Source organism: Heloderma suspectum, chromosome 2 (assembly GCF_057233095.1).
Source record: "Heloderma suspectum isolate Gila_16-S chromosome 2, 16-S_ref, whole genome shotgun sequence".
Classification (NCBI taxonomy): domain Eukaryota; kingdom Metazoa; phylum Chordata; class Lepidosauria; order Squamata; family Helodermatidae; genus Heloderma; species Heloderma suspectum.
Window position 1 is genome coordinate 126,636,535 of NC_139459.1, and position 25,725 is coordinate 126,662,259.

Below are 25,725 nucleotides of genomic sequence, written 5' to 3' on the forward strand. Positions count from 1 at the left end.
AGATCAGGGTACTGTTTTTATTTTTCATTGACATTTTATTAAATGTTAAACAGTGCATAAAATATATTTTAAATATTACTTTTTATATAGTATGTTTGCTTGTTGTGTTACAGGCTGCTACGTTTTTAACAGATTTGAATTAAAGCAACCAGTTGCACATGCTGATTAATTTAGGCAGTGGCAGATTTGAAATGTCCACCAGCACATACCAAGGTTAAGCAAAAATAAATAGCTGGGAAACAAAACCATTCCTGTGGCTGTATAATCTGCTAAATTAAGAAAAATTAAGAGGGGTGGGGATCCCACCAGGTATTACTTTTCATATCATGGTCCCGTTGCATGCAGCATTCCAGACACAATGTGTGTGTACATGGTTATGTTTTGCAGCATACTGTTCTTTCTCCTTCTCCGGATATTTATTTATTCTTAACATTTATATACCGCCTTATCTACCAAAACCCCATCAAGGCAATGTACAGCCATTTAACATGTAGAAAATCATGGATTCAGATTATGTTTAAGGCCAATAGCTCACTCCTCTGAGTGATTGTGCCTTAGATGTTATGTTGACAGCAAAATAGATGCAAGTTTACAGATGATGTTTAATTGTGACCACAAATATGGTTTGTTAACGCACAGTAGTGAAAACTCCATGCACATCAGTGAGCGTTCAAATTGAATAGCTCACCGAGATCTTATTTAGCTATCCCACGTGATTTAGTGCCAAACCTTAGAAGGATGCTTTCAGCTCGGTTTTAATCTTGTTACGCTTGCCCAGGAATGCCCCATTGATTTCAATGGGTCTTACTTCTAAGTACTTAGTACTGCAGCCTCTGTTAAAAGTTCCGCCACACATTAGCAGTGCCTATGGCTTTTAGACCTGCACTTGTAACCCTGCCAAGATGAATGGAGCCCACTAACTATGGCTGTATTGTGACCTATCATATACTTGACAGGGTTATTTTTCCAGTCCCAGGCAGGTTTATCAAGCCTCCAATTACGGTGAAGCACCATACATAGCTAGTCAACTGTACCCTGGAAAGAAACTCAAGGCCACTCACAAGTTTAATGGCCATAGGTACGTAGGAAGCAGCCTTATCCTGAGTCAAGCTGTAGGTCCATCTAGCCCAGTGTTGCTGGCAGCGGCTCTCCAGGCAGGGGTTTTTCCTGCCTGGACAGGAGATGCCAGGGATTGAACCTGGAACCTTCTGCATGCAAAGCAGGTGCTCTGCAACATAGCTATGGCCCTTTCCATGCAAGGGAAAACTAGGGGCTGCAGCATGTGGAATAGGGAGTTAATCCTTTCTTTCCCAGCTACAATCCCTTTGAAAATTCCCCCCTGCTAAGAACCCCCCCCCCCCACATCCCATCAGTACCAATGGACACTCTTGGCCCTGGGAAATGAATTCAGGGCTGGGGACCCATGGGCCCAGGCCTAACAACCTGCAAGCCACTGTCTCTCAGCCTAACAGGGGGAATTGTTACCATCAAATAGATAAGCCCCTTTTATGCTGGCCTAGGCTTGTTGGAAGGGTGGATACAAATGGGGTAAGTAAAAAGATAATTCTTAGTTTTGCTTCCTTTAAAAAAAAAAACAATACTGCTGGGGTACTTGGCCCTGAAAACATTGTTGGCAGGATATATAACGATGAGATATTTGTGCTGTTCCTGGCGTAATGTTTTAGGGCCAAAGCTTACATATGCAAAAAGAGGGAAGGGATAATGGCTCATCCATTGGGCCAGTCAAACCATGCTAGCCCCATTTTCATCCACTTTGGGGTCAGGGACCTGCCATGCCTCCCAGCTCACTGCACTTAAGGCTGGCTGGCTCCCTGGGAAAACACACACACACACCCCTCCAAGAACGCTCCAATAAAAGGAATAGTTGAGGATCAAAGACAAATATACCATGAGACAGGAAATGAGTGTCAGCTATACATGTGGGTAACGTTGCATACACATTTAATCTTTCCACGGTGGCAGGAAATGTATTCACAGTTTATGGACTGAAAACATCATGGAATGAAAAAGGTATTTCATGTTGCCTGTTGTTCTATGTTAGCTGGTAATTTTATTCATTGATAACACTGTAGGGGCTGAAGTTATCCAGATCGCCAGTTAGCTATGGAAGCCAGCTAAAAAAAACCAGCAGTCCAAATAAGAGTATTAAAGGCAGTGAGTGAAGGATCTCCAATGTCCATAAAACTGTCCAATTCCTTTGGAATGTGTAGGTGCAGTGACGTTATTTTACCACTGTGCTGAAGGATTACAAGTGTGCAGTGTGGTGCCTATTATCCCAATCCCTTTATTTGCAGCTTCCTCATGGGATGTAGTGGGCAATGTCTTTCCTTTTCGGTCTCCTGCCAGCTGCAAGGAGGGGCAAGCTAGCGGCATGGTTTTGTGAACTAGTATGTGTAACTGGCAGTAAAAAGTGATTCAGTGGCTGCTGTGCTGGTCTTGCCAGAAGTGGTATATTGGCCTTTGCTAGCTAAACCATTAATCTGAAAAAGAAAAGAGAAAGAACAGCTAGTCAGTTTTAGAAAACAAAGAACCGGCAAGAAGCAAAGTACCAAAACAGTGCGTGTGTTCTCCAGTATGGTCTTAACACTGCAGTAGTTTACTACAGCAGCAAAGTACTTAACTTCTGTATCGTTCTCACTGCCAATTCAGTTGAGAACCAAACTTCTCCCGTTCATTTCTGGTTCTTTTGCCAAGACACTGGCTTACCTTTGCCCGTTTGCAGAAGGCCTCTTGGGCAGCCTTCTTGTTCTCAGGTTTGCCACCCCACGCGGCGAGTGCCGAAGCTTGCAGGGCCCGTCCATATGAGAAAGTCAACTTCCAAGGTTTAGGCAGAGGGCACAGATTGATGGCATTGAGGTTGATGGAAGCCTCCTCTTCGCTTTGGCCCCCAGAAAGGAAGCAGATGCCTGCAGTTTGAATCAGAACACAAGATCACAGACCGAAGTGTCAAAGGGATGAGAGAGGGCTGGAGGGACAGCTGGATTGATCATGATGCTGTCTACGTCACAGCGTAGGGCCTAGCCCAACGGGAGGCTCTACCCCGCTAGCTGTCATGCCTTGCATATATTGATGGTAGGGCTGAGTGATTATTTAAAATATTATACCTCTTTCCAAGACACAAGCCTTCTCAAGGCAGTTTATAAGTATAAACCCATAAAACAATAAATAAAAATAAAAATGCAACTAACTAAATCATAAATATTCAATTTCAAGACAGGCTAAAGGTAAAAATATCAGCAAGAGTTAAAACTACAGCTTATAATATATAAACCAGCATCATTAATACAACTAAAAGTGGACCAAAACATACCATTCTTTAAGGCCCATTTAAAAATAATTATAAAGGGAGCCAGGTGCACCAAAGGACATTCCGTAAAGTTGGGGCCACAACAGAAAAGGCCTTGTCTCTTGAGCCCACCAATCTGATGGACTGTAGTGAATCGCCCTTGAGCAGGACCTCTGCAGCTGATCTTAGGGGCTCTGGGCAGGTTAATTTAGGTGCAGGCAGTCCTTCAAATAAGCTGATTTAGGGCTTTAAAGCTGATCACCCGCACTTAAATTGAGCCCATAAATGGACTGGCAACCAGTGTAACTTGTTCAAAATTGGTATTATATGATCTGATCGCCTAGCCTCCACAAGCAGGTGCATTCTGCACTAGCTGAAGTTTCTGAACAGTCAATATCATCTGAAGCACTATATTTTTCAGTGCAGGCTCTTCACCCATCAGCTGACTGGCAGCAAGAAATGTGACATCAAACATTTACTGACAAAACAAATATAATGGCCTTAGAGCGGATCAGAGTGCTGAAATACATCCTTCAATAAAATTTCCCTGAACTAGATGAAACTGAGCCGTGGACATCTGGACGGAGCACTGTAAATGCAGGGGAAGCAGCACACGGTACTGTATAGCAGCCTTTCCCAACATGGTGCCCACCAAATGTTTTGGACTACAAATCCCAGCATTCGTGCCCATTGGCCATGCTGGCTGGGGCTGATGGGAATTGAAGTCCAGCACTCCTGTAGGGCACCAGGTTGAGGAAGGCTGCTAGATAGTAAGGAATGAAAAATTACCAGGCACAGAGGCAGGGACAGTGCGACGGAGAGCTGTAACTGTTGCCATGGCCACCTCTTCGGCGGTGTACTTCTTGGCGCAAGCATGCCCGGCAGTCACCATGTTGGGCTTCAGCAGTGTTCCCTCCAGATAGACATGGTGATCATTCAGGGCCTTGTAAACAGCAGCCAGCACCTGGAACACAATAAGAGGGTTTTTAGTATATGGGGTTTTGTTGTTGTAATTTGCCTTGGGAGGACTCCTGCCCCAAAAGGCAACCTAACAATATTTTAAACGATAAATAAAGTGGAAGTGAAGTACCGACAGTGGAGTCCTAGCCGTGTTTACTCAAAAATAAATCCAGTGGGGCTTACTCCCAGGTAAGTGCTCAGGACTGCATCCTTACATAAGATTGCTTGCTGTATGCATGGTCTTTGCTTCCTTTCATGAGCCCAGGGCTATACAGTATGGCTTAGGCCAGCTACAGAGACACATATTACACTGGAGGAGAGATGAAAATTCTCTCTTGCAGAGGTTCATCTAGCCCCCCAGGGGAGGCCTTTAGCAGGCTGTCAAGACTGCTATCATGGAGGAGAAGGCTATCAAAGTCATGATGGTTATATATTGCCTCCAGCATCAGAGATGCTGTGTGCCAGTTGCTGGGGAATATGGGCGGGAGGGCACTATTGCGCTCATGTCTTTCTGTGGGCTTCCCAGAGGCATCTGGTTGGCTACTGTGGAAACAGGGTACTGGACTAGATGGGCCTTGGGTCTGATCCAGCAGGGCTCTTCTTATGTTCTTATTTTGCCAAACCTTTGAACCAATATGATTGTTGTTGCCCTAGTGTTTTTAACTGGGGTTGGGGGTTGGTGTTTTGTTTTGTTTTTTGCTGCTGCTGCTGTATTTTAATTACAAATTATAGTGTTATCTGTTAGCTGCCTTTGGGGAGAAAGGCAGCCTGTACATTTTCGAACTAACAGATAAAAATCCACCCTCCATGTTTACTCCTTTCACTACAAAAATGGCTTGCGTAGAGCCTCTCGGTTTTGATTCCTATATGCAATATGGTCCTGAAAGGTGAGTAAACTTCCACCTTCCTTGGATTCACCTCTTGGACCCTACCAAGTCTTGCGTTGAAAATGGAAAGTGCATTTTAAACAAGCCCCTCCTAAACCTAGTCTGGCAGAAAGAGGTACTGGCCTGAGAGACAGCAGAGACACTGTTTACATTGCAAGCAAGGACAATTATTTAAATGGCCTTGAGACGTGGAGGAGCAGGGCAATGTGTTTCTAAAATAAATGAAACAAGCAGCATGGGCTTAAACTTCATTGTGCTTGAACTTCCTTCCTTCTGGACAACTTGGGATAGATTTTTGCTAAAGTGCCTTGACGTTTAGAAATGATTTTTCATGGAAGAGTTTATGCTTATTGTGGTGCAGGAACATGGTTCACTTCTGGTAACATTCTTACTTTTTCTGTCACATACTGGCACCGCTGGAGGTCATGGTCTCCATCAGGTAGGATCTCAGGTTCCACAATGGGGACTAGTCCATGCTGAAGATTAAAAGAGAAAGAGAAGATTAAAAGAGAGAGAGAGAGAGAACAAGAGAGAGACACACACTATGTTTGTCATTAGTGAATCATCAAGGAAAGATGGTAACAGGCCCCAGCCCTCTACCACACCCCCAGTCAAACTATTGCAAACACACTGAACCCAGTTTATACCTGTTGGCAGATACTGGCATAGCGTGCCAATGTGTTAGCATTCTCCTGGATGGCAAGAGCAGAAGGAGTTGTATCTGTGATTTTCAGCACAGCACGCCACTTGCCAAAATCAGCTCCATCTTTCTTATACTGGGCACAACGTTCACCAAGGCCATCCAGACCTTTAAGGCAAACATAGAGGAAAAGGTATCTTAATGTATTCTAGAAGCTTTGCATTCCAAGGGTAGGAGGTGGAATTTGAAGTAGTTCTGCAGAAGCTTTAGGCATTTTACTGCTTTATAGAAATGCCTGTCAGTATTGCCTCTGTCCTACACCCCTGCTTCTGGGGCTGGTGACTGTCACCTTCCTTGCTACCCTAAGTTCTTTTTTTCCCTGATTGTGTTTCTACATACTCTAGTTTCCTCACTCCTTGAGTTTTCTGGACTAAAAAAGTCACCTGCCTCCACTGTTCCATTCCCCCCAGTATCAAGGTCTTTCTTTTTACCTCTAGTGCCTGTGTGAAGTTCTCCCCCACAACCTAAAAGACTACAGAAACAGCTATGCTGATTAGCACCATTCTGTGACTGACCCTTCCACTTCAGTCATTAAAATGTTTATGAACATCCTGTGATACCCACAAATAGCTCACCTTGAATGGTGGTTTCTCCATTTGTTCCTGCCAATGGGGCTGTGCCTTTATCCAGCTGTGAATATTTAACACAAGCGTTAGCTGAAGGCTGGCAAAAGGACTATATTGGGAAGACCAAGGTCATTGCATATAAATTGTGGATTGGTTGAACGTTGACCTCACTGATGCATGCTTGATCTATGTGAACTGCATCACTTCAGGTTGGCTGCACATTACCCATGTTCTGCTGTGCAATGGAACCAAACGGCCCCTAGGATGTCAGCACCAAGGCCCCATGTACACAGAGATGGTTTCTGAAGCAATTCTGTTTAAATCCAGATTTTCATGAATTCAGGTTTGCTCCTCCGGCGGCACGCGTAGCCAGTAAAGCAATGTATACATTTGTTTAAAATACCACTTTCACGGGGCAAATGGCATCTGAAACCACATTAATTTAGGGGTGGGTGGGTGGAGTCCCACAAGTAGAACTGAACATCATCAGCTGCGTAGGTGTGGGGCAGCAATTGAGAAGAGGCTTGCTGCCTGCCCCTCTCCTCGCTCCTGTGTTCAGTGAAGTGCAATGGAAGACAGTGAGTTACTTCTGAGTAGACATGTTTAGCCAACACCTCTCCTCATGTCCACCCTTTCTCGGCAGGAATAAGGGACATTGGGGGGCTATCACCTTTAAAAATAAAGTTATGCGGACCTTCGCTGTTCCTTAAGAGCGGAGATTTAAAACAATAGGCTTGCTCCCCACCCCTCTCTTCTCTTGCGTGCTCACTGTAGTTCAGTGGAAGACAATGAGATACTTCTGAGTAGACCCGTTTAGCCAATACCTGTCCTCATGTCCACTCTTTCATGATGCAACGTTCCCTTCTGCCTACCAGTGCTGCTACCCCCAGCCCGTGCCAAAGCCAGTTGAGGTCACACAGACTCCCAAACCACACTGAATCCACCACAATGGGAAAATCCGGCACAAAACGACTCTGCGAAAAAAGAGGCTTTCTGGGTGGAAAACCCTGCGCTTGTTGCGGAGTGGGGGTAACATCATCTGCCACAATTGTCTGTGAGGCGCAGTAGAACCAGAATAAATCCCCCATGTAGATGGGGCCCAAGTCTTCCCATTCCACACGATCCCTGCTTTCATAAGTATCATGTGGCTGCAACCCTTCCTTTGCAATGTCAAAGCTACAGAGGGAGAGTCAGACATAGGGTGCTTCCAGACAGAGAGCTCCTACCACTACCAATCAAAAGCCACTGTGCAGCTGTTCCATCTTTTTCTTCTTAACTGATGTTTTTGTGGTTAGAAAAAAGATGGAAGAAACAGTGGGAAAACACAAGAAAGTTGCAAATGGAAGACATTATCATCTGGACCCTGGTGCAAAATTCTGCAATTGCACAGTAATAACCTCATCTAGATGCATCCATAAGCTGGCTGTTTCTGCTTTTCTACAGTTAACTCTAGAAAAGGATCTTGAAGATGATTTACCTTGATTCCAACCACTATGCCCTTGTCCTTGATGACTGCTGGGAAGAGCTTTCCTGTGTTGTCCTTCTGATAGAGGGTCTCGTGGAAAAAAATGACTCCCCCAATCTGCTGATTGATCGAGGCATCTGAAGAGAAGAGGATATCACGGAAGGCACGGCGATTCTCTTCAGTGTTCTCCACTTTGATGCGCTGCAGCCTATTACCCATAGTACCTATGAAGAGCCATCAAATGTCAGCGATTGTGTTGGTTGCACTTCAGAAGGCACACAATTTATAACAACTTTACCTGACCCCACACACCACACACTTTTATATCAGGTTCAATGAACTCAGCGTGAGAGTATTGGGGGCATATATTCAAGCCTCATGCTCAGTTGTTTCTCCATTTCTAATAGCTGCGGTACATGTTCAGAATGACCAAGTGGTATAGTCCTTCCTGGGCTGTACCACTTCAGATTGCATTGTGGGAATTCATGCTAAAATGCCTTCTCATGTAACAAAAATACTCCCAGCTCATAGAAAACTGACTGACCTCCCAATGTGATAGTTTTCTATGCGCAGATAGTTTTTGATGTGGAGCGTTCAAGTTTGCTATCCCTTGCCTGCAATCCAAAGCGTACAGCCCAGGAAGGGCTGTGCCATGTGATCAGAGCTGAATGTGTAGCTAGCCTCTAAATTTCCTTCTTTGGCTGTGGATGGCAATTCTGAACATAGTTGTCATCCCTACAGTGAATGGAGCATCTTCTTGAATAAATATTGAAATAAGTTGTATTTGGCTTTATTTCCCTCATCATCTCAAAGGGACAGGGTGGGGAGCTTGAGAAGGCATAATAACATATTGATGATCATTCAATAAAACTCACCCACAGATTCATCTGCAGCCAGGATTCCTTTGCCTGAAGCCACGATCTTCTGAGCAATGTCAGAGAGGGCTTTCTTCTGCTCTGGAGAGAGCACTGGAAACTGGTGGGTCATGATGGCTGAAAGCAAAATCACAGTTCCAAACTTTAATAAATTATATCCAATTTTTGAACTATTTGAGGTTTTCTTTTGCATTCCAGCAGCAACAAAATATAATAAGACAATAATAAATATGTAAAAAAAACAACAATGAAGAGGACATATTGTAACACACACACACACACACACACACACAATATAACCAATTTAACAAAAAATAGGGTCTAGACAAATAGTCTTCATGTAGCCAAAATATAAAATGTTCTGTAAATCACGCACCATGTACATCTGGGCAGACTGACTTTAGTCTTGGGCAATTTACTTGCTGCTGCTGCTTTTTCTTAGAATCCCCATCATCCATCAGTGTATTCGAAATGTATAAAGCAAGTATACATACTTATTATTATTTAACAATTAAGGCTTGACTAAATTGTGATCCTGAGTGTGCACTCTTGCTTAGCATAAGTAGTGCCTTGTGGGATTGGACCAAAGTCTGCCTAGTCTAGCATTCTTTGAAAGAATGCCAGAAAACAGCAAATGCCAAGTTCTCTGGGAATTGGCTAAGAGTTCGTGGCTTCCCTTCCATCCCTCCCCAATATAGTATGTGGACATCTGAGAATTAAAAAAACTGAAAAAACATTATAAAGTGATTTCATTCTCATACATTACCTAGCCAAATTACTTCATTGCTCAATAGAGAAATATAATCAGACACACACAAGATAAAATGACAACCAGTATTTACTTGTGTTGGATCCTTGATACGCTAGAATTGGCACTCAAACTTTTCAGCTTGTCCTGCTTTTGAGACGCAAGGTTACAGCTGCAGAGGTGGCTTTTGCTTTCAGTGCCTTATAAGGGTGGATGGTGAAAAGAATGCTTGTTGCTGAGGCGATGAGAAGAGTTTTTTTCCCCTAATTCAAATCGAGTCAACCTGTGCACAGTGGCTTGAAAAAAATTATATTAGAGGCATTAAGCCTTGTGAGGGTGTCTTTTGAGCCATCTTTAGATAGAGGTCTCCACAGCTATGTAGTAGCATTTCTAGTTCCTAGTAAATAACAGTACTTCTGCAGAGGCAGATTTGTGGTTCTGTACATGCCAGGTGGGCATGTACAGAACCACATGCCCACCTGGGGCCCCAATCTAGTCTTCCAGGGTTGCCCCTGCGTCCCACCCACCTCTAAGGATTAGCCTTCTTAAGCCTTAGGAATAAAGCTAAAGGCACAGGGCCAAAAATACCAGCATTTTGTATCTTCAAGGTCTTACTGCCTTTAGCTTTCGGCCCCACCACCACTGGAATCTAGAGAACTTCTCCAAAATGGAATTTGTCCCTCTGGCTGAAAGAGGTTCAGTGCCTCTGCTCTAGGCTATGGAAGCGGGCAACAGCACAATGCTGGAAAGGCAAGCAGAAGCACTGGTCAGACTGGAAGGGGCTTCCTGCGATTTTGCCAATGTCTCAGAAGAACCAAGTACTACCATCAGAAGATGGTACATACTATGGTACATTGTAGATGGCCAGAAGTGAAAGGGTAGAGCAGCCCCTCTCCCTCTTTTCTTCAGTCGAAAGTGGCCACCATGGAAGTTGGTTTCCCTTAAAAAATATATAGTAGAAGAAGAGTTGGACATGGCTGCAGGTAACGTGTAGTCTGGGACTCAGAGTAGGCAGACTGGCCACTGAAAAACTAGACCAAAGTAGTGCACCTATAATTGCAGTCTCAGCAAAGTTCTCTTCCACCATAGATCAGGATGTTCGTTCCTAAGTAACTATCTCTTCTTCCACATAGAACACACTGTGCCCCAGTGATAATAAACCCCTGTGCTAACAAACCCCTTCTCTTGCCTGGCTTGCTTTCCCAGTGTTTGCTAATGCATTTCTCTGGATAGTTTTTAACTCTTTCCTGGGTATTCATGTGCACCTGGGAAGTTTTCGAGCTTATAGGAAATGGGTTAATTTCTGTGTATCCCATGGAGGACAGCTAGATGTGTAATCAGCTAACCATTAATGCCTGATGTTACTATCTGGAATGGAATGGCGAAAGCTTCCCTGCCTTTCTCTGCAATTTCAGGTTCTGGCTAAAGTAACAGTTTATATTCACCTTATATAAGCTGGTACCCTCCAGAGGTGTTGGACAACTCCCACCAATGGCCATGCTGGCTGGAGATGATGGGAGCGGTAGTCCAGCACCTCTGGAGGGCACCAGCTTGGGAAAAGCTAATTTAGATGGTCACATTATTTGACATCAGCTGTTATGACATCAAAAGCTGCAGTGATTCCTAAAATCATGATTGCATTACAGACCACTATTCTGCTTTGCTGGGGGCAGGGGGGAGGTGAGCCGCCACCTTTTCTAGAATAGTAATGTATTGACTGACAAGAGTCTCTGGGACCTGGAGCATGCACAAACCTAGCAAGGCCTACTTGCTACCCAACAGTTCTTCCCTTGTCTCTTCATCTTAACCATTCAGTGCAGCTGCACTGGAATGCAAAAGTCTTTTAGTTTTAAATTATAGTGTTCATAAATGTTTGTTTTGAAGAGGGCCCCCAGCATTTTCCTTTTATTTTTATCAGCTTCTCATATATATACACTAATAGGATCTGATCTGGTGGTGATTAATTAGGAACATTATGTGGTCGTGATGGATCACAATGAAAGCATCACCTCAGGGTGCAACAAAAAAGTCAGTCATGCTAGACGTTATTAGGAAAAGGACTGCAAATCGAATGTGCAGTGTCATTTTTCTCAAACGTAAGCCCAATTTTACTGGGGCAGAAAGTTCCATTGAGATTCTCTGTTGCTCAAGAAGCACACAAATTAAGAAACAGATTGAAATAGGATAGATGTTGTAAAGCAGTAGCTGTGCACCTTGGCTACACAGTGAAGTAGAAGCCCAAATCATCAAACTTGAAAGTAATTGTTCAGGTTAAAGGTCCATTTAAGTCTAAAATCAGTTCAGGATATAAAAGTACTAGGAGTTAACTGGGGTACATCATTCTTGTCTGGAAGCACACCAAGCCTATGGTCATTCAAGAAGGGTTTTGATCCCAATGAAAAGCTTGTCCAAAAAGCATATCCAAATGTGGGCCATGTATTGAGTCCCAAGTTCTACATCTGCAAGAGGCGCAAAAGTGCAGGCTTTTGTAGATTCTCACCCTAATGGCACAGAGTGCTTCTCTGCATCAGATCTTAAGTTCCCAAACTGCAACCTAACTGGCAACTAGCACCAGCCATTCTTCTATGCTTCTCATATTACTCCAGTTGATCCCTAGTGTGCAGCATCAGAGATAGATTACCTCTGAATATGGAGGATCTGTTTCATGGACTAACAAAAGGACAGGGTGGCTCAGGTGTTCCCCTCCTCCTTTGAAAACAGCTGTGTTCAAAGCACGAATAGTTAGTAGCAAGCTGGCATTTCCGTTTACTTGGGATTAACACCACTGTTATTCTAGAAATACGTTTCAGCCATTCATTTCATGGAGCTTTACAGATTACAAGGAGGGAAGCATTTAGATCATTTTAGGCTCTGAACTTAATGGTCTTATGGAGATCTCTCTGCAATCCTATGTGTGTGTAGATGGAAAAGAAGTCCTACAACTCCCAGCATGCTCCAGACAGCCATGGCTGGGGCATGCTGGGTGTGTAGGACTTTTCTGTCTACACATACATAGGACTGCACTCTACGTTGTTAATCTCTCCAGTCTTATTGCCCCTGCCCACAACAGCATTTAGGAGATGAACAAGTGCTACCTGCTGATTATGTCCATTTTTAAAGTAAGTAATACTTTCCAAACATAAAAGGTTCAAAACTAGAAAGGCATTATAGTTTCACGGAACTTTTTTTTTTTTTTTGGCAGAATTTAAGAGACGTCAGTGGCATTTTAAGCAAACAAGGCTGTTTGCCTAATTCAGTCCCTGGCAGAGATACAACAGGACATCGACACGAATTGTCAACAGTACTGGAATTTAGCCATTTTTCTCTTCGTTTAGGGCAGAGGAGCAACAAAAAGAAAGAAATAGAACGAAATCTCCACTGACATCAGCACAAAGGTTGCCTTCTGTTAATATTACAACAGATTGTGGACCAAAGTGCAGGGGTTTGGGGGAATAAGAGAGGGAAATAGGGACAATGTGAAAATGGTTGGCACATTGTTCCTTTTAGGTCACCTTAAAAAGTGGTGGTGTGATGGCAGTGGCGTGATTTGTGTGTTAAAACACACACACACACACACACACACTTCTGTTCTTCCCCATCCCATTTTTTTGTACTGCTCAGCCTAATAAAGAGTTCTGAAGAACTCCAAAGTGTGCACAAGCTTTTGCAGCATTTTGGTTGGCCCTGATACAGCAGGGGTTCCCAACCTTTGTGGGCCTGAGGGCTGCATGTGATGCTGGCTTGGGGGTCAGGGGCCACATGGACACCCCAGCGATCCTGACAGAAATGTCTCTTTCCTTGCTGCTAGCAGCTATGGGGAAAGAGTGATCCGCATGAGGATTATTAGGGGAGCCGGAGGAGAAAACCATCCCTCCCCCAGTGATCATCATACAGAAAGCTTTCTACTCCTTCTCCCAGAGATCCTCCTACAGACTGCTGTTTCCTCACTGACAGAGTGATCTGTATCTCTGGTAGCAACAGTGCAATGGATGGGAAATTGGTGGGGGGAGGGGATTTGGTGGCAGGCGGGGAGGGTCAGGGAACCCAGAGCTGTAGGCTGTGCACCCCTGTAATAAAGGTATTGTGCACTTGAGTGGGCTTGGGTGAAGGTGGGGAGTTCGAACGAAGGTGCAGTTCTGCGACTGCACAGTGTGAGGAACAGTAAATAGTCCAAATTGTCCATGCTTATTAATCTGGAATAATTATTAACGGCCAATGCTTCATGTAAATTCCAGGGCCGAAAGCAAAGGCAGCAGGGCCAAAGGCAAAAGGGGCCAGGCCAAAAATTCCAGTTTATTTTGGCTGAAAGCTCTTATTGCCAGGATCTACGCCTTCCCCAAGCTTTGAGAATGGGGAGAAAACTGCACAAAAGGTCAGGAAACCATCCACAAATTGGTGGTTGGGAGAAATGGGTGACTAGGAGAAGGGACATGGCCACCTGGAGAATGTGGAGGGCTGGATTGGGAGCCCAGGAGGGCCAGATTTGGCCTAGGCCTGAGGTTCTGCACCTGCTGAGGGGGTTGAGTGTAATGAGGGCAGGAACTGACATTGCTTAATGTCTTAATATCCCTCATTGCAAGGATTCCTCACATCTGGGATTGTTTTAAGGAGCAGTCTTCCAGCATTCTCCATTTCAACTCATGCGTGAAGCAACCTGAGGCCTATAGACTGCTTATCAGTTGTCCTGTCACCTGATGAAAGGGTGCAGCTCATAATAAATAACTGACCCCATGAGCTTTTTAATCTTCATAGTGCTTTATTCTGTAGCCTTGAAGAAAAAGTGTTTGCCTACTAAACATGCTGGATTAAGTCTTCTTGTAAGGGAACCAAGGGCCATTTTGCACATTACATAGAAGAAAATCCAGGTTTCTTATTGAGTATATACTAAGTGGGAGCTGTAGCCATTTGCAATGTACCTGTATAATACACAGTTGCAAATAAGTTTGTTGAAAGGAAAAATTTTGAATGAGTATTTGACTGCATGGGGGAAGAGAGCCCCCCAAATGGTGTGTGTGCATGCGTGTGTGTGTGTGTGTAGTGGGTGAGAGACTGTTTTGAGGAAAAGGAGGCAGAGTGTGGTATATAGCAGGGTTCCCCAACCCCTGGGGCACGGACTGGTACCGGTCCGTGGCCTGTTAGGAACCAGGCCATAGGGGTGTGCGAAACCCCCTTACCTTGGGTCCGCAGGGGGCGGGGGGAGGCGATCCATCACTCCTCCCCGGAATCCTTGCCGGCCCTGGCCAGCTCCACTCAACAGCGAGTCCGCAGAGCTGCCAGCCGGCTCCAGCCACTGGCGGACTTCCGGCCACTGGGATGCAAATGGCGTCCATTACACAGACACCATTACGTCCCAGTGGCCAGAAGTCCGCCAGCAAAACCATCCCCTCCCGGTCCGTGGAAAAATGGTCTTCCATGAAACCAGTCCCTGGTGCCAAAAAGGTTGGGGACCGCTGGTATATAGGCACGGTTAGGGATTAATCGTTTGTGCCGCAAGAAATGTGCAGTGTAAGACAGCAGAGGGGCCCCTTCTATGCGTCACTGGGCAATGACAGATTCTCCCTGGTACTACAGAGGCTGAAAGATAGGGCAAAAGCACTGGCCTTGGAAGGCCCAAAACGTACCAAAATATCTGATCACTTTGGACAACTCTTTCAGGGAGGGAAGCCCGCACATTGATAACTGAATTATGAAGGTGGAATAAAGGGCTTAATGCACTTTGGAATGTCCCTTTTCATTTCGGCATTAATATGTACCGCTTATGCAACGTTGCACTGGAGAAACCCTGCAACAAAGGGTTTGGAAAGGGGTCCTAAAATGGCAAGTTGGGTAGAGTTCCAGAGTTTTACTGTCCTACTTGCTTTGCACAAGTAAGATATTGCATTATTTGCTGCTGCCGCTACCACTGCTAAAGGTGTGTGTGTGTGTGTGAGAGAGAGAGAGACAGAGAGACAGAGACAGAGACACTAGACTTGGGAAAGGCTAAATAAATAAAGAATATTTTAATTTATAATGCTATATCAGGACTCATACTGATGTTTCACCTACCCTTCTCTGCAATGTCCAAGTTGTGTGCATGGATGTGCATGTTGGAATTTTTTTTCTCAGCACCTGCAGTTTGAAGTGGTACAGTCTTGGAAATGTTTACTTGCTTTCCTTAGTTTATTTTTCCTACCCTTCACATCTGCATCCTTTGCTGCTTCTGTGTACCACACAGATATTTTTTAGAGAGATCTCTAAAATTGTGTGCAAAATGAAAGTGCGTGGGCATCATTTCAGATTTCAGTGTTGGGGAAAATTCTCGGCAGCTTCTGCAGCTCTTACTCTTGGATACATTCCGTGTTAAAATACATCCCAAAGCAGCATATTTTGAGACCTATTGTTGAAAATGTTTTTTTTTAAGTGCTGCATAACTCTGGGATTGTTATCAACCTAAAAAAACAACAAGTTATCAACAGCATTTTTAAAGCGAAAAGACTTGTGCCTTCAGTGTGTGCAGCTAATTCATAGGCCATAAACAAAAGTCAGTCCATGTATAGAAACTTGTGCTCCTAAGGAATAGTCGCATGTGGTTTGAAAGAGTGATGGATGGAAAGACCCCCTACCCTTCCTAAATAGCACTCCTGACAGTTAACCTCTAAAGCTTGACAAAGAGCAGCCCGCTAGAATACTGTAGGTTAGGGAAGATGGTAGGAGAGGAAGTTGCGTACTTGCGAAAGGCTTCTCAGGCCAGTTTGTACTGTAGTAAGCCACTTGGCTGGGAGCCTGTTTTAATAGCTGGGGAATGTGGCATACTTTAGAGCAACCCTACTGAACAGCTGTAGCAGGAGGAGGGTCAGGGTGTAATTTTCTAGGAATGCACACAACCCGTTACTCACCGAACAGAGCCCAACAGCTAAGAATAGCAGTCCACTTGAGGTTCAGTAAACCTTCTTTTTGGTAGATTTCCTGGCACTTCAAAAATATGCTACAGCACATGGCTGGTTGCCAGTTTGGCTGGGTGGGCCAATGGTTGTACAGGCCCGGCATGTGTATGCATATAGTAAGATCCGAGAACTTTCTGTGTGTATACACAGGGATAAATAGGATTTGTTTTCCCAATAGATTTTGCAACCCTTGACTCTAATAAAGCAGGGGTAGGCGGAAGGTAGATCTGGATCTGCTGGTAAATCTCTGGATGATTTACAGTAGACAGCCAAGTATTGCCAACTCCCAATTGTTTTGCAATAGCAACAACAAAATGACCTGCCTCCTCCGCCATCCTGAATTCCACTGCCAAAACGTAGAAAGCTTGGGGCAGCCAGGATTTTTGTGTAGAAGGACTCTAGGCTCAGTTCAGTTCTGGTATTCAAAACTAATTCCTGGCCTTTTGCACCTGACTGTGGTGGATCTTGGGGTTCTAGGAAAAAATTAAGTACAGCCATAAAGCATAAAGGGCAGGCTTGCATGCCCCAAAGAATGGATAGGGTACCTCAGAATCCTGTCTTGTATTGCAGAAGCTTTTAGGCTTCACCTCACAGGGCCCTTCTGATGTTTTCTTCTTCCTTTAGATAAAAGTATTCACCTGGGGGAAGTGGGGTTGGTTTGGGGGGCACAACACTGGGGGATGGGGGGGTTCACCTTTCCATTCCATTCCATACTGTTTCTCCAACAGAAATCACCTCCAATAAAAAGCTGCTATTACCGACTGAGGGGAAAGACAAGTGCAACATTACAGGGCACATGTCATCTCCCGCTCCACAGCTAATAGCAACTCAGCTAATAGCAGACAATTTAAATCACAGAAGAAGCACAGTGGGAAGCGGTTAGCCCCACCCCAGGACTATGGCCCCAATCCAAAATGGACCCCCCTCCCCATGTGCAAATAAAGCTACCAGGAGACCTGATCATGGATTTACCACGTGACCTCTAGTTTGCAGCAAAATTCTGGGCCGTTGTGCTGCTTCTAGGGCTCCCAGCTCCTTGCATGATTGAAGTGTATGCCCCACAACCCTCAGCAATGAGGCAGGGGATTCTGGGCTGCATGCACAATTTGTGTCGGGAGACAGCTCCTCCATTCTGTCTAGGAGAGCTGAATCCTTTGAATGAGCTTTGGCAACAGGAAAGCTCCTCTCTCTACGGGATATGAACATATCCCATAGAGAGTGCAGCTAGGTAATTTTAGGCACTGGACTTTATGATCTTATGGGGGCCTCCCTTTAGACAGCCTTTAGCTGTGAAGCACACAACTAATATTTAACTTCCTCCCCCTCCACCATTGCCATTCCATGCTTTCCAACTGCTTCAGTATTCCTGATATGTCAGAGCAAAAAAAGCAAAACAAAAACTTTGCCAGCCCTGATATTTTAAAAAAATTAAAAAATAATTCTGTGAGCATGTGGAATTTTGCATTTTAAACTCACTTATAGCACCATCATGACTACAGGAATAAACTGGAGTTGGCTTCTGGTTCAAATAATAAAAGGAGCACCTGTAACCATGTACAAGCCCAGTGGGCTGCCTCCCAACTCGAAAATATTTTTTAAAGGAAGGAAGCTGTGGTGAACAGAGTCAGCCCCAGTGGGCCCTAGCTTGCCCACGTTGGCCCAGGTGCTGACTGTTTCCAATGCCCTATCATCTTCCACTCTCTGGCTGGTCCTTGAGGATCCAGCCCTAGGTGCACCACTGCTTCCTATAGGAAAACTGTTTCAGACACACTCAAGGGATCAAGAGAAGGGTGGGTGTGTTCAGGGCTTAGTATGGCCCTGGGCTGCTGATTACAAAGAATAGCAAAAAAGTAAGGCAGCAGGACTATCAAAGGCCTTTGTATTTCTGTAACTAATGATAATAGCTCACAGTTACTAGAGCAATTGGTTCTCTCTTACTGGACCCCAGTTTGTGGGCAAAAAAACCCTTTCTGCAGTCTCTGTTAAAGATAACAAGCTGGTATTGAAATTTACACAAGTCAGGCGATGGAAATGCACTCCATGGAAGCATGCCCACAGAGTCCAATTCCCTCTCTCTTAGCATCCTTTAAGCCAGAAGTGGAGAACCTGTGCTCTCCATATGCAGTTGGACTCCAACTCCCATCAGCCCCAGCCAACGTGGCCACTGATCAGGGATTATAGAAATTGTAGTCCAGAAATATCTGGAGGGCCACAGGTTCCCCACCCCTGCTTTAAGCGGTGAAGGGTCATCCCCTCTATTTTTGTGCAAGCCTTGTGCCTAAAAGGAGGGTGGGGAAAGAAAGGGTCGCTGCTGATAGCAGAAACCCCCTTTTCATATCCTAACCCACCACCACTTAGGCACAGTGGGTGCCTGTACATGGACACAGCACTTTGCTAAAGAGGACATAATAGAATTCTTCTCTTGGAGGAATTTAGTCCTAGATATTAGGAATCATGCTAAAAACCAACAAGCACTTTATTGGTAGTGGACTGGGCATCATTCATACTAACAGTGGGGAAAATGTGATTGAATTAGTTGTTTAAACAGTCAATATCAAGGCTATACGAATATTTCTGAGAAGTCCTCTGAAAAAAAGTCATTTGTTAAGAAGGAAAGATAGGTTAACACCAACAAAAGCTACAAAGTTTCTTTACGCTGACTTATAGCAACATAATGCAGCATATCAGCACTATCATGTATAGTTGGAAATTCCATTGAGTTGCGTGGGCTTACTCCCAAAGGAAGCTTTCATAGGATTACAGGGGGTTTCCACAGTTGGTAGAAGGGAAACATACAAACATCCAGTACACAAGTTTCTCACACACCCACTCACGCAAGCGCATAGATACACACACTTTCTCTCTGCTCTTTTCAGAACACACATTAATTCAATGCCACATACCGTTTGGGTAGATTGTCTCGGCCTCTACCAGATGTTCCTGTTGGTGAGGTGGCTGCAGTCAAACAGGTCAAATTCTGCAACGCTGAAACATTTTATACCTTTGCGTGTAATGTTACTAGTTAACTTCCCCCTTTTTTTTCTCTTCCTCCTCTTCAAGCTGGTTGGAGAGGTGTAAAATGCTCAGCAGCTCTGATTGGCTGCTGAAATGTGACAGTGCTCAGCCAATAAGATGTGCCTCTCTCCCCCTCCCCCTGCCCCCCCCCGTATATGTACATACACAGTCTTCCTACCTATGTACTGACATGTAATATATGATGTAATACACATGCAAGACAAAAAACAGAGTTTTTGCAACAAGGCTGTCACCACAATCCTATACATGCCTACTCAGAAGTAAGGCCCCTTGAATTCAATGGCCATGTATTCCCAGGTAAGTGTGCATAGGATTGCAGCATGAATGTTACAAAATGCTACCTGCCTACATGCTTATATGCAAGTCATTACAAAAAGCTCTTCACTGTAGGAATTAGCATGCAACATATCTGTGGGGTTGCTAGTTTTATTTTATTTAGGGTTTATTTTTGCTGTCCTTTGTTATTTAGGTCACTATTAGTTTTGGGAGCCTCTGTAATCTGTCCTGTAGAAAAGGCAGAGTTCTAGGAAGTCAATAAGAAACTCCGACAATGTTTTACAAGTTCTGTTTGGAGTTTTGCAGGCATTAGTTCAAGTATACATGGAAATGGTTTGGGGGGAATCCTGTCCTTCCAATATGTATCTGTGTGTACTCCTAGGGCTATGTTAAGTACAGTGCCATTTCTTATTTATTTCATTTATATACCATCCAATAGTTGAAGCTCTTTAGGCAGTTCACAAAAACTAAACTAAAAACTAAATTTTAAATGGGTTTTGTTTGTGTATTCTCAGGACATAACATGTACTCTACATATTCTTGAAACCACTTAGCTTTTCTGTGTATTTCCCCTCCCCATTCAAATTTGATTCTTTCTAAGTGCAGAGAAAGGCATCTTGTGCATGCTCAGAGCCATTAAAAAAAAAACATTGTAAAAATAAACATTTCCAACCCTATTGTGTCTTGTGACATTTACACGTGTGTTTTCATTGCACATTTAATCAGCTTCCTAGTGCATGTACATCTAATGAAATATATCCATGTGCTGGGAATATGCAATTTGCTCACACTGGATGGGGAAAAGACCTTTGAATCACTCCCAGTAGTCACATAAAAGCTGCATTCATTGCACGAGAAAAAGCCATGTATTTCTGCCTGACTCCCCTGCACTCCAAGTCGCTCCCCGTGTCTGTGTCTGTTTGCGATTGACTGGACGCTTGGAGCCCAGGGATTTTGTTCAGCCAGCATAGTCTCAGATGCAGCACTTTGGTGGCCTTGAACACTAGACCTTATTTTCATTCAGAGATGCAATGTTTGCTAGGACACAGTTCTCTCCCTACATGATCCAAGAGGCAGGCAGGATCTTTAGCCCTCATGCAAACAACAGCTGGCTTCTAGAGACATGGAAAGAACCAGCATTACTTGTCAGTAACATTTTTCCTCCTCATGTACCATTAAATCGAACTGTTGCCCGGAGGATTTTGCCCTGTATGAGTGATTACTAACAACCATTTAACAGCTGTTTAGCACCAACATTGTGCTAGAAGCAGCTAAATATATCCGTATTGTTTATTTCCCCCTCCCCCTCCCCCTCCCCCTCCCCAATTTTATACATGGTCAAAATACTCATAGGTATAAATAAAAACCAAAGACAATCTGAGCACAAGCCTGCGAAGGCAGAGGGAGGCAAAGAAGACCTCAGGGCCTGCTCCAGCTCATCTTTTCCCTCCCTCACAGGGCCATCTACCACAGTTTGCCCTGTGGGAAAGATTCCAGCAGAGAAAGAGGGAGGATAACACCAAACACCTGCTCCTGTTCCAGATGGATTTTCCCTCCTCCACCACCCCAGGGCCATTTAGCACCAGCTGTCCTGCGGGAAGAATCCTGATGGCTTTTTATACTTGTCAGTATTGTTTATTGTGATTTTATTAATATATTTTGATCTTACTTGTAAGCCACCTTGGAAGAATTTGTATCCAGAAAGATGGGCTATAAATAATTGCAATAAATAAATTAAAACACAACCAACCATTTTGAACCCTATCCATTTCAGTGGGAAACATTTTAGCAAGTGTTTTGTGCTCCTCTTGAAACTGATGGAAAGGTAACATGCTTAGTTATGGCTGTGTTGTGCCATCTATACTTTCATGCAATGCCAACTTCAGGTTTCTGAGGGTCCTTGGGCAAGTCACCCTCAGTGAGCCCCCTCCCTCAGCAAGTCTTCCTTCTTGCTGCTATTGCCCTTCTTTCTCATCATTTAGAACGTGGTGGCCTACCTAATTAAAGGCAGCCGTCGGTGAGACCACATCACTCCAGTGCTGAAGGAGTTGCACGAGTTACCAGTTGTTTTCTGGGCCCAATTCAAGGTGTTGGCATTGACCTTTAAAACTCTATCTGGTTCCGGCCCAGTCTATCTTAAGGAGCGCCTCCAGGAACACCAGGGATGCCACTCAATGAGATGGGCCTCAGAAGGCCTTCAGTCTGTCCCATCTGCCAGGACAGCTAGGCTGGTGAGGACTAGGAAGAGGGCCTTTTCTGTGGTGGCCCCCACTCTGTGGAATTCCCTCCCTAGTGACCTCTGCCATGCCCCCTCCTTGGTGAGCTTCCACCAGGCTTTGAAAACCTGGCTGTTCAGGTGGGCATTTGGGGTGGGTTAGGGTTTTTTAGAGCAATGTTGTTTTGTTCAGTTGATTATGTAAATTTGTTGTATTTCATGTTGTTATTTGTACTGTACGCCACCTAGAGTGGCTGGGTAGCCGGCCAGATGGGTGGCTAATAAATCTAATAAATAAATAAATAAAATAAATCATTGCTGCCCCTTGCTTGCTTGACTGGCAGACAGCCAATGAGCAAGGTGGCCATGGCATCTACTGCTCCTCTTTCTCACCACCACTATGGTCTGGGCCAGACCAAGAGGCAGGTGAACAAGCAGGTTGCCATGGTGAAGAGGGGGAGCAAGTCCAGGGGGCTCTTGTCAGTGGGCTCCTGCTGGGGTGTGGGCCCTTGACCATGCCTCCCTTGATGTCAGCCCTGCTTTCATTTATAATTAAAATGCAAAATGCTTGAAGGGTGTGTGTGTGTCTGTCTGCTGACTCACAAGCAAGACCCCTAATCCATGAATGTGACTTGAAATTATGATTGAGAAAATATTTTCCAATATGCTTTTATCCACATAAATCTCTAGGTAAAGCAGTGTATTTGCCACACTTCTACAGGACTACAGAAAATCTGCAGAATGTGGGACTGGCTACAGAATCTCAGCCTTCATTTTAAAACCAAGCAACGATTGCAAAGATACATATGCAAGTGTGTGAGTAATGTCTGCTGAAACCTCAGAAGCCAGAGAGGTGGCAGTATAAGATTTCCAATGACTGGGAGTGGGACCAGTAGTCCTGCATGGTTCCAATCCTTGCCCTTTTCCATGACTAGTACAGCTAGAATACATGGTGCACATTTCCTCATGTGCATAATACATATTGGTTGCAGTGTTGAGTTTTTTTTCTGGGTGCAGAATTTGCATTGTGTGGGGACAAAATTTTAAGTTCTTTCCTGGGGTGTGTTTCCACCGGTGATTTACTCCAGCCTGGCTACACGTTGAGGTCGCACAGTTTACATGACGTTGTGGCCATCCAGTAGGCGTCCCTGAGTTTATTGAGGAAAAACCAGTTCTTCTGAGACTGGTTATCGTCCGACTTTTCCTCTTTACTTCTTCTCGGTTACGGTCCTGTTGGGGTGTGTTCCATCACCTGCACTTGAGTTGGTATCATAGTCCTGCCCATGTGTGTGTGGGGGGTGTTGCTCACCTGCCCGTGACCTCACTGACCCAACCCTTTCCCTCCCTGTTTTCTGGAAGCTTCAACGCTGTTTTGGAACAGGATGCCAAGGGACCAACTTTAAAAAAAAAAAAAAACATTGAAAATTAGCACAAGATCACTAGTGCATATAAGTGTGCTATTGCAGGCAAGCAAATGCTCCCACTACAGCCTGAAAATAAGTTTTATGTCAGGTCACTTCCCCAGAACTACACATGGGGAGGATCCATGGCTAATATTCTTTTGTGTCTTTCAGTCCCCTTTCGCAAGCTTCACAGTTCAGCTTTCGTATTACACGCCAAGGCGCTATCTCATTATAACACCATTGCACAGATCTTTCATCAGTATGTATACCCTCTATGTCAGTATCTCGCTATCACTGTATCACAAAATAGTGCTAACACAGTTGTGCGATTGCGTGATAGCACATTAGTTCAGGGGTGCCTGCTGACTCCTGTTGTAGTCAAAGAGGCTTGTCCCCCAAAATGCAGTATCACGCATTTGCACTATCGCACGATAGTGCATTTATTCAGGGGTGCCTGCTAATGCGGTAGCCTGGTAATTAGAGAGAAAGGGAAAAAATGGGTGGAATGGGGCATTGATCTGGGAAGTCTACTCAGAAGTAAATCCTGTTGTGGTTAATGAGGCTTGTTCCCAAGATTGCCATTTTGTGGAGTAGAGCCTGGAGGGGGGAGCTTCTCCTATTGGTTGAGCAGCCCCTGCCAGTCTGGTGACATTCACCTCCAGTCTCCCCACCCCAGCCAGAAGTATGTTTCTGTCAGCGATGTATAATGGTGCAGTGCAGTCCTTTGTGGAGCCATGCACAGAACCATGCTGATTTCATGAAAACTCCGGTATTCCTTTGTTTGCTTCGCCCTTCTGTTTTTGTGGAAACACGGCCCTGGTACACACAGTTTTACTATTGGGCACACACTGCAGTTACTGCTTTAAAGAATCTATATGCTGCTGCCAAAAAAATAAAAAGGCATACTTTAAGAAAATATATATATGTTGTTCTCATAAATTGTAGAGAGCCAGAGCGGTGTAGTGATTAGAGAGTTGGACTGAGACTCAAGGGATTTGGGTTCTAGTCGCTATTTGGCCACTGGGTGACTTTGGGCCAGTCACTGATTTTCAGGCTAATCTACCTCACAGGGTTGTTGTGAGGATAACATAGAGAGGAGGAGGATCACGTAAGCCACTTTGGGCTCCTTGCAAGAGGGGAAAAGGAAGGGAATGCCTTTATCACTGCATTTATTTATCAATGCAGTGATAGACAGACAGACAGACAGACAGATTTAACTGAGCAATGCGCTGCCTTACCCTTTCAAAGGCATGCAGTGTCCTGAATGTTCTGGGGTGTGCTATTCATTTCTTGTGTTTTGACATTAAAGAATTTCTGGAGAAGATGGGAAGATCAGATTTCTGGAGAACCCAAGACATGAGGGAAATAAATTTTACAGAATGTCTCTTAACTCTCACAAACTCCCCCAGGTTGGTATGTTCCCTGAGTGACAATTCTGGCTTCACGCTCCTGAACTGAACCACGACAACCCAGCAGGAATTAAAAATCACAGTGCGAACCTTTGAACAGCCAGAAGAAAAGAATGTCATCTGTCTTTCAACTTCCCACAGCGAGTGTTTATGAAGCCTTGAATTGCCTTCATAAGGGAGAACCACACGCTAGGACAAAGTTATTCCACCTATTGTACAACATCTAAATGTGCAGCCAAGACATAATTCACCAAATGCAGGCGGGGGGGGGGGGCAGGGGGATGTGATGCCCTAAGTGGTAGAACAAGACATACCTGAAAAGGTGGTGTTGAGTGTTAAATTGTTCCAACATTGTGTACAGAGTTGTGCATCCTTGCAAGCACGCTATCCTTGCAGATGAATTTGAATAAATTAATTGTAAAGAACTGACTGATCATTTGCTGAATAATAATTTGCAGTCCAGTTCTTTGGGCTGCTGCACGGAGCCTGCGGTGCTCATAGGATGAATAGCTGCTAGGAAACTCTTTGGAGAAACACTGTAGCTCAGCGGTAGAATGTATGCTGTGTATGCAAAACCTCCTAGGTTCAGTCCCTGGTATCTTCCTACAGAATTGAGAAAGACATGTTTGATATGCTGGAGACATGCCTCCAGTCATTGCAGATGAGCCTTCTCCAACATGGGGCCCTCTAAATGTCTTCCATCAGTCCCACCCAGCACAGCCAATGGTTTAGGATTATGGGAGTTGTAGTGCCTCTGATACTGGAGGTAGTATATAGCCATCATGACTAATAGCCATTGATAGTCTTATCCTCCATGAATTTGCTTAATCCCCTTTTAAAGTCATCAAAATTGGTGGCCATCACTATGTCTTGTGCTAGCAAATGCTACCACTACTTGTGATAGTGAAACTTTAACCATGTGTAACTATTTGCAGAAAACAACCACACTGGTTGA

The 25,725-nt window shown here is 44.4% G+C and overlaps 1 protein-coding gene and 1 long non-coding RNA gene across 3 annotated transcripts; one reads left to right on the top strand and one right to left on the bottom strand.

Moving 5' to 3' along the window:
• ALDOB (aldolase, fructose-bisphosphate B) lies at nucleotides 1-19,400 on the bottom strand. Its single transcript, XM_084834729.1, has 9 exons — nucleotides 19,335-19,400; nucleotides 8,761-8,877; nucleotides 7,898-8,109; nucleotides 6,430-6,484; nucleotides 5,802-5,962; nucleotides 5,547-5,630; nucleotides 4,097-4,271; nucleotides 2,728-2,927; nucleotides 1-2,501 (listed from the first exon to the last, which is right to left on the bottom strand). Exons 2-9 carry the CDS (start codon nucleotides 8,870-8,872, stop codon nucleotides 2,406-2,408), a joined length of 1,095 nt encoding a protein of 364 aa, XP_084690855.1. The 5' UTR covers nucleotides 8,873-8,877; nucleotides 19,335-19,400; the 3' UTR covers nucleotides 1-2,405.
• LOC146352724 (uncharacterized) lies at nucleotides 12,485-25,189 on the top strand. 2 transcript variants are annotated; one of them, XR_014787823.1, is made up of 6 exons: nucleotides 12,500-12,627; nucleotides 12,711-12,903; nucleotides 21,202-21,367; nucleotides 22,649-22,774; nucleotides 23,533-23,620; nucleotides 24,771-25,189. It is a non-coding gene; the product is annotated as an uncharacterized LOC146352724 (long non-coding RNA). The 2 variants fall into 2 exon arrangements; XR_014787822.1 differs by lacking the exon at nucleotides 12,711-12,903 and having other exon boundaries at nucleotides 12,485-12,627.
• Nucleotides 25,190-25,725: the final 536 nt, after the last annotated feature.

Excerpts from the sequence above, each read along its gene's own strand:
- ALDOB (XM_084834729.1), bottom strand. The coding sequence starts at position 8,872 with ATGACCCACCAGTTTCCAGTGCTCTCTCCAGAGCAGAAGAAAGCCCTC. Across the intron at positions 8,110-8,760 it reads GGCTGCAGATGAATCTGTGG|GTACTATGGGTAATAGGCTG; the intron begins GTGAGTTTTATT and ends GGCTCTTCATAG. Across the intron at positions 4,272-5,546 it reads GCCAGTATGTGACAGAAAAA|GTGCTGGCTGCTGTTTACAA; the intron begins GTAAGAATGTTA and ends ATTGTGTTCCAG.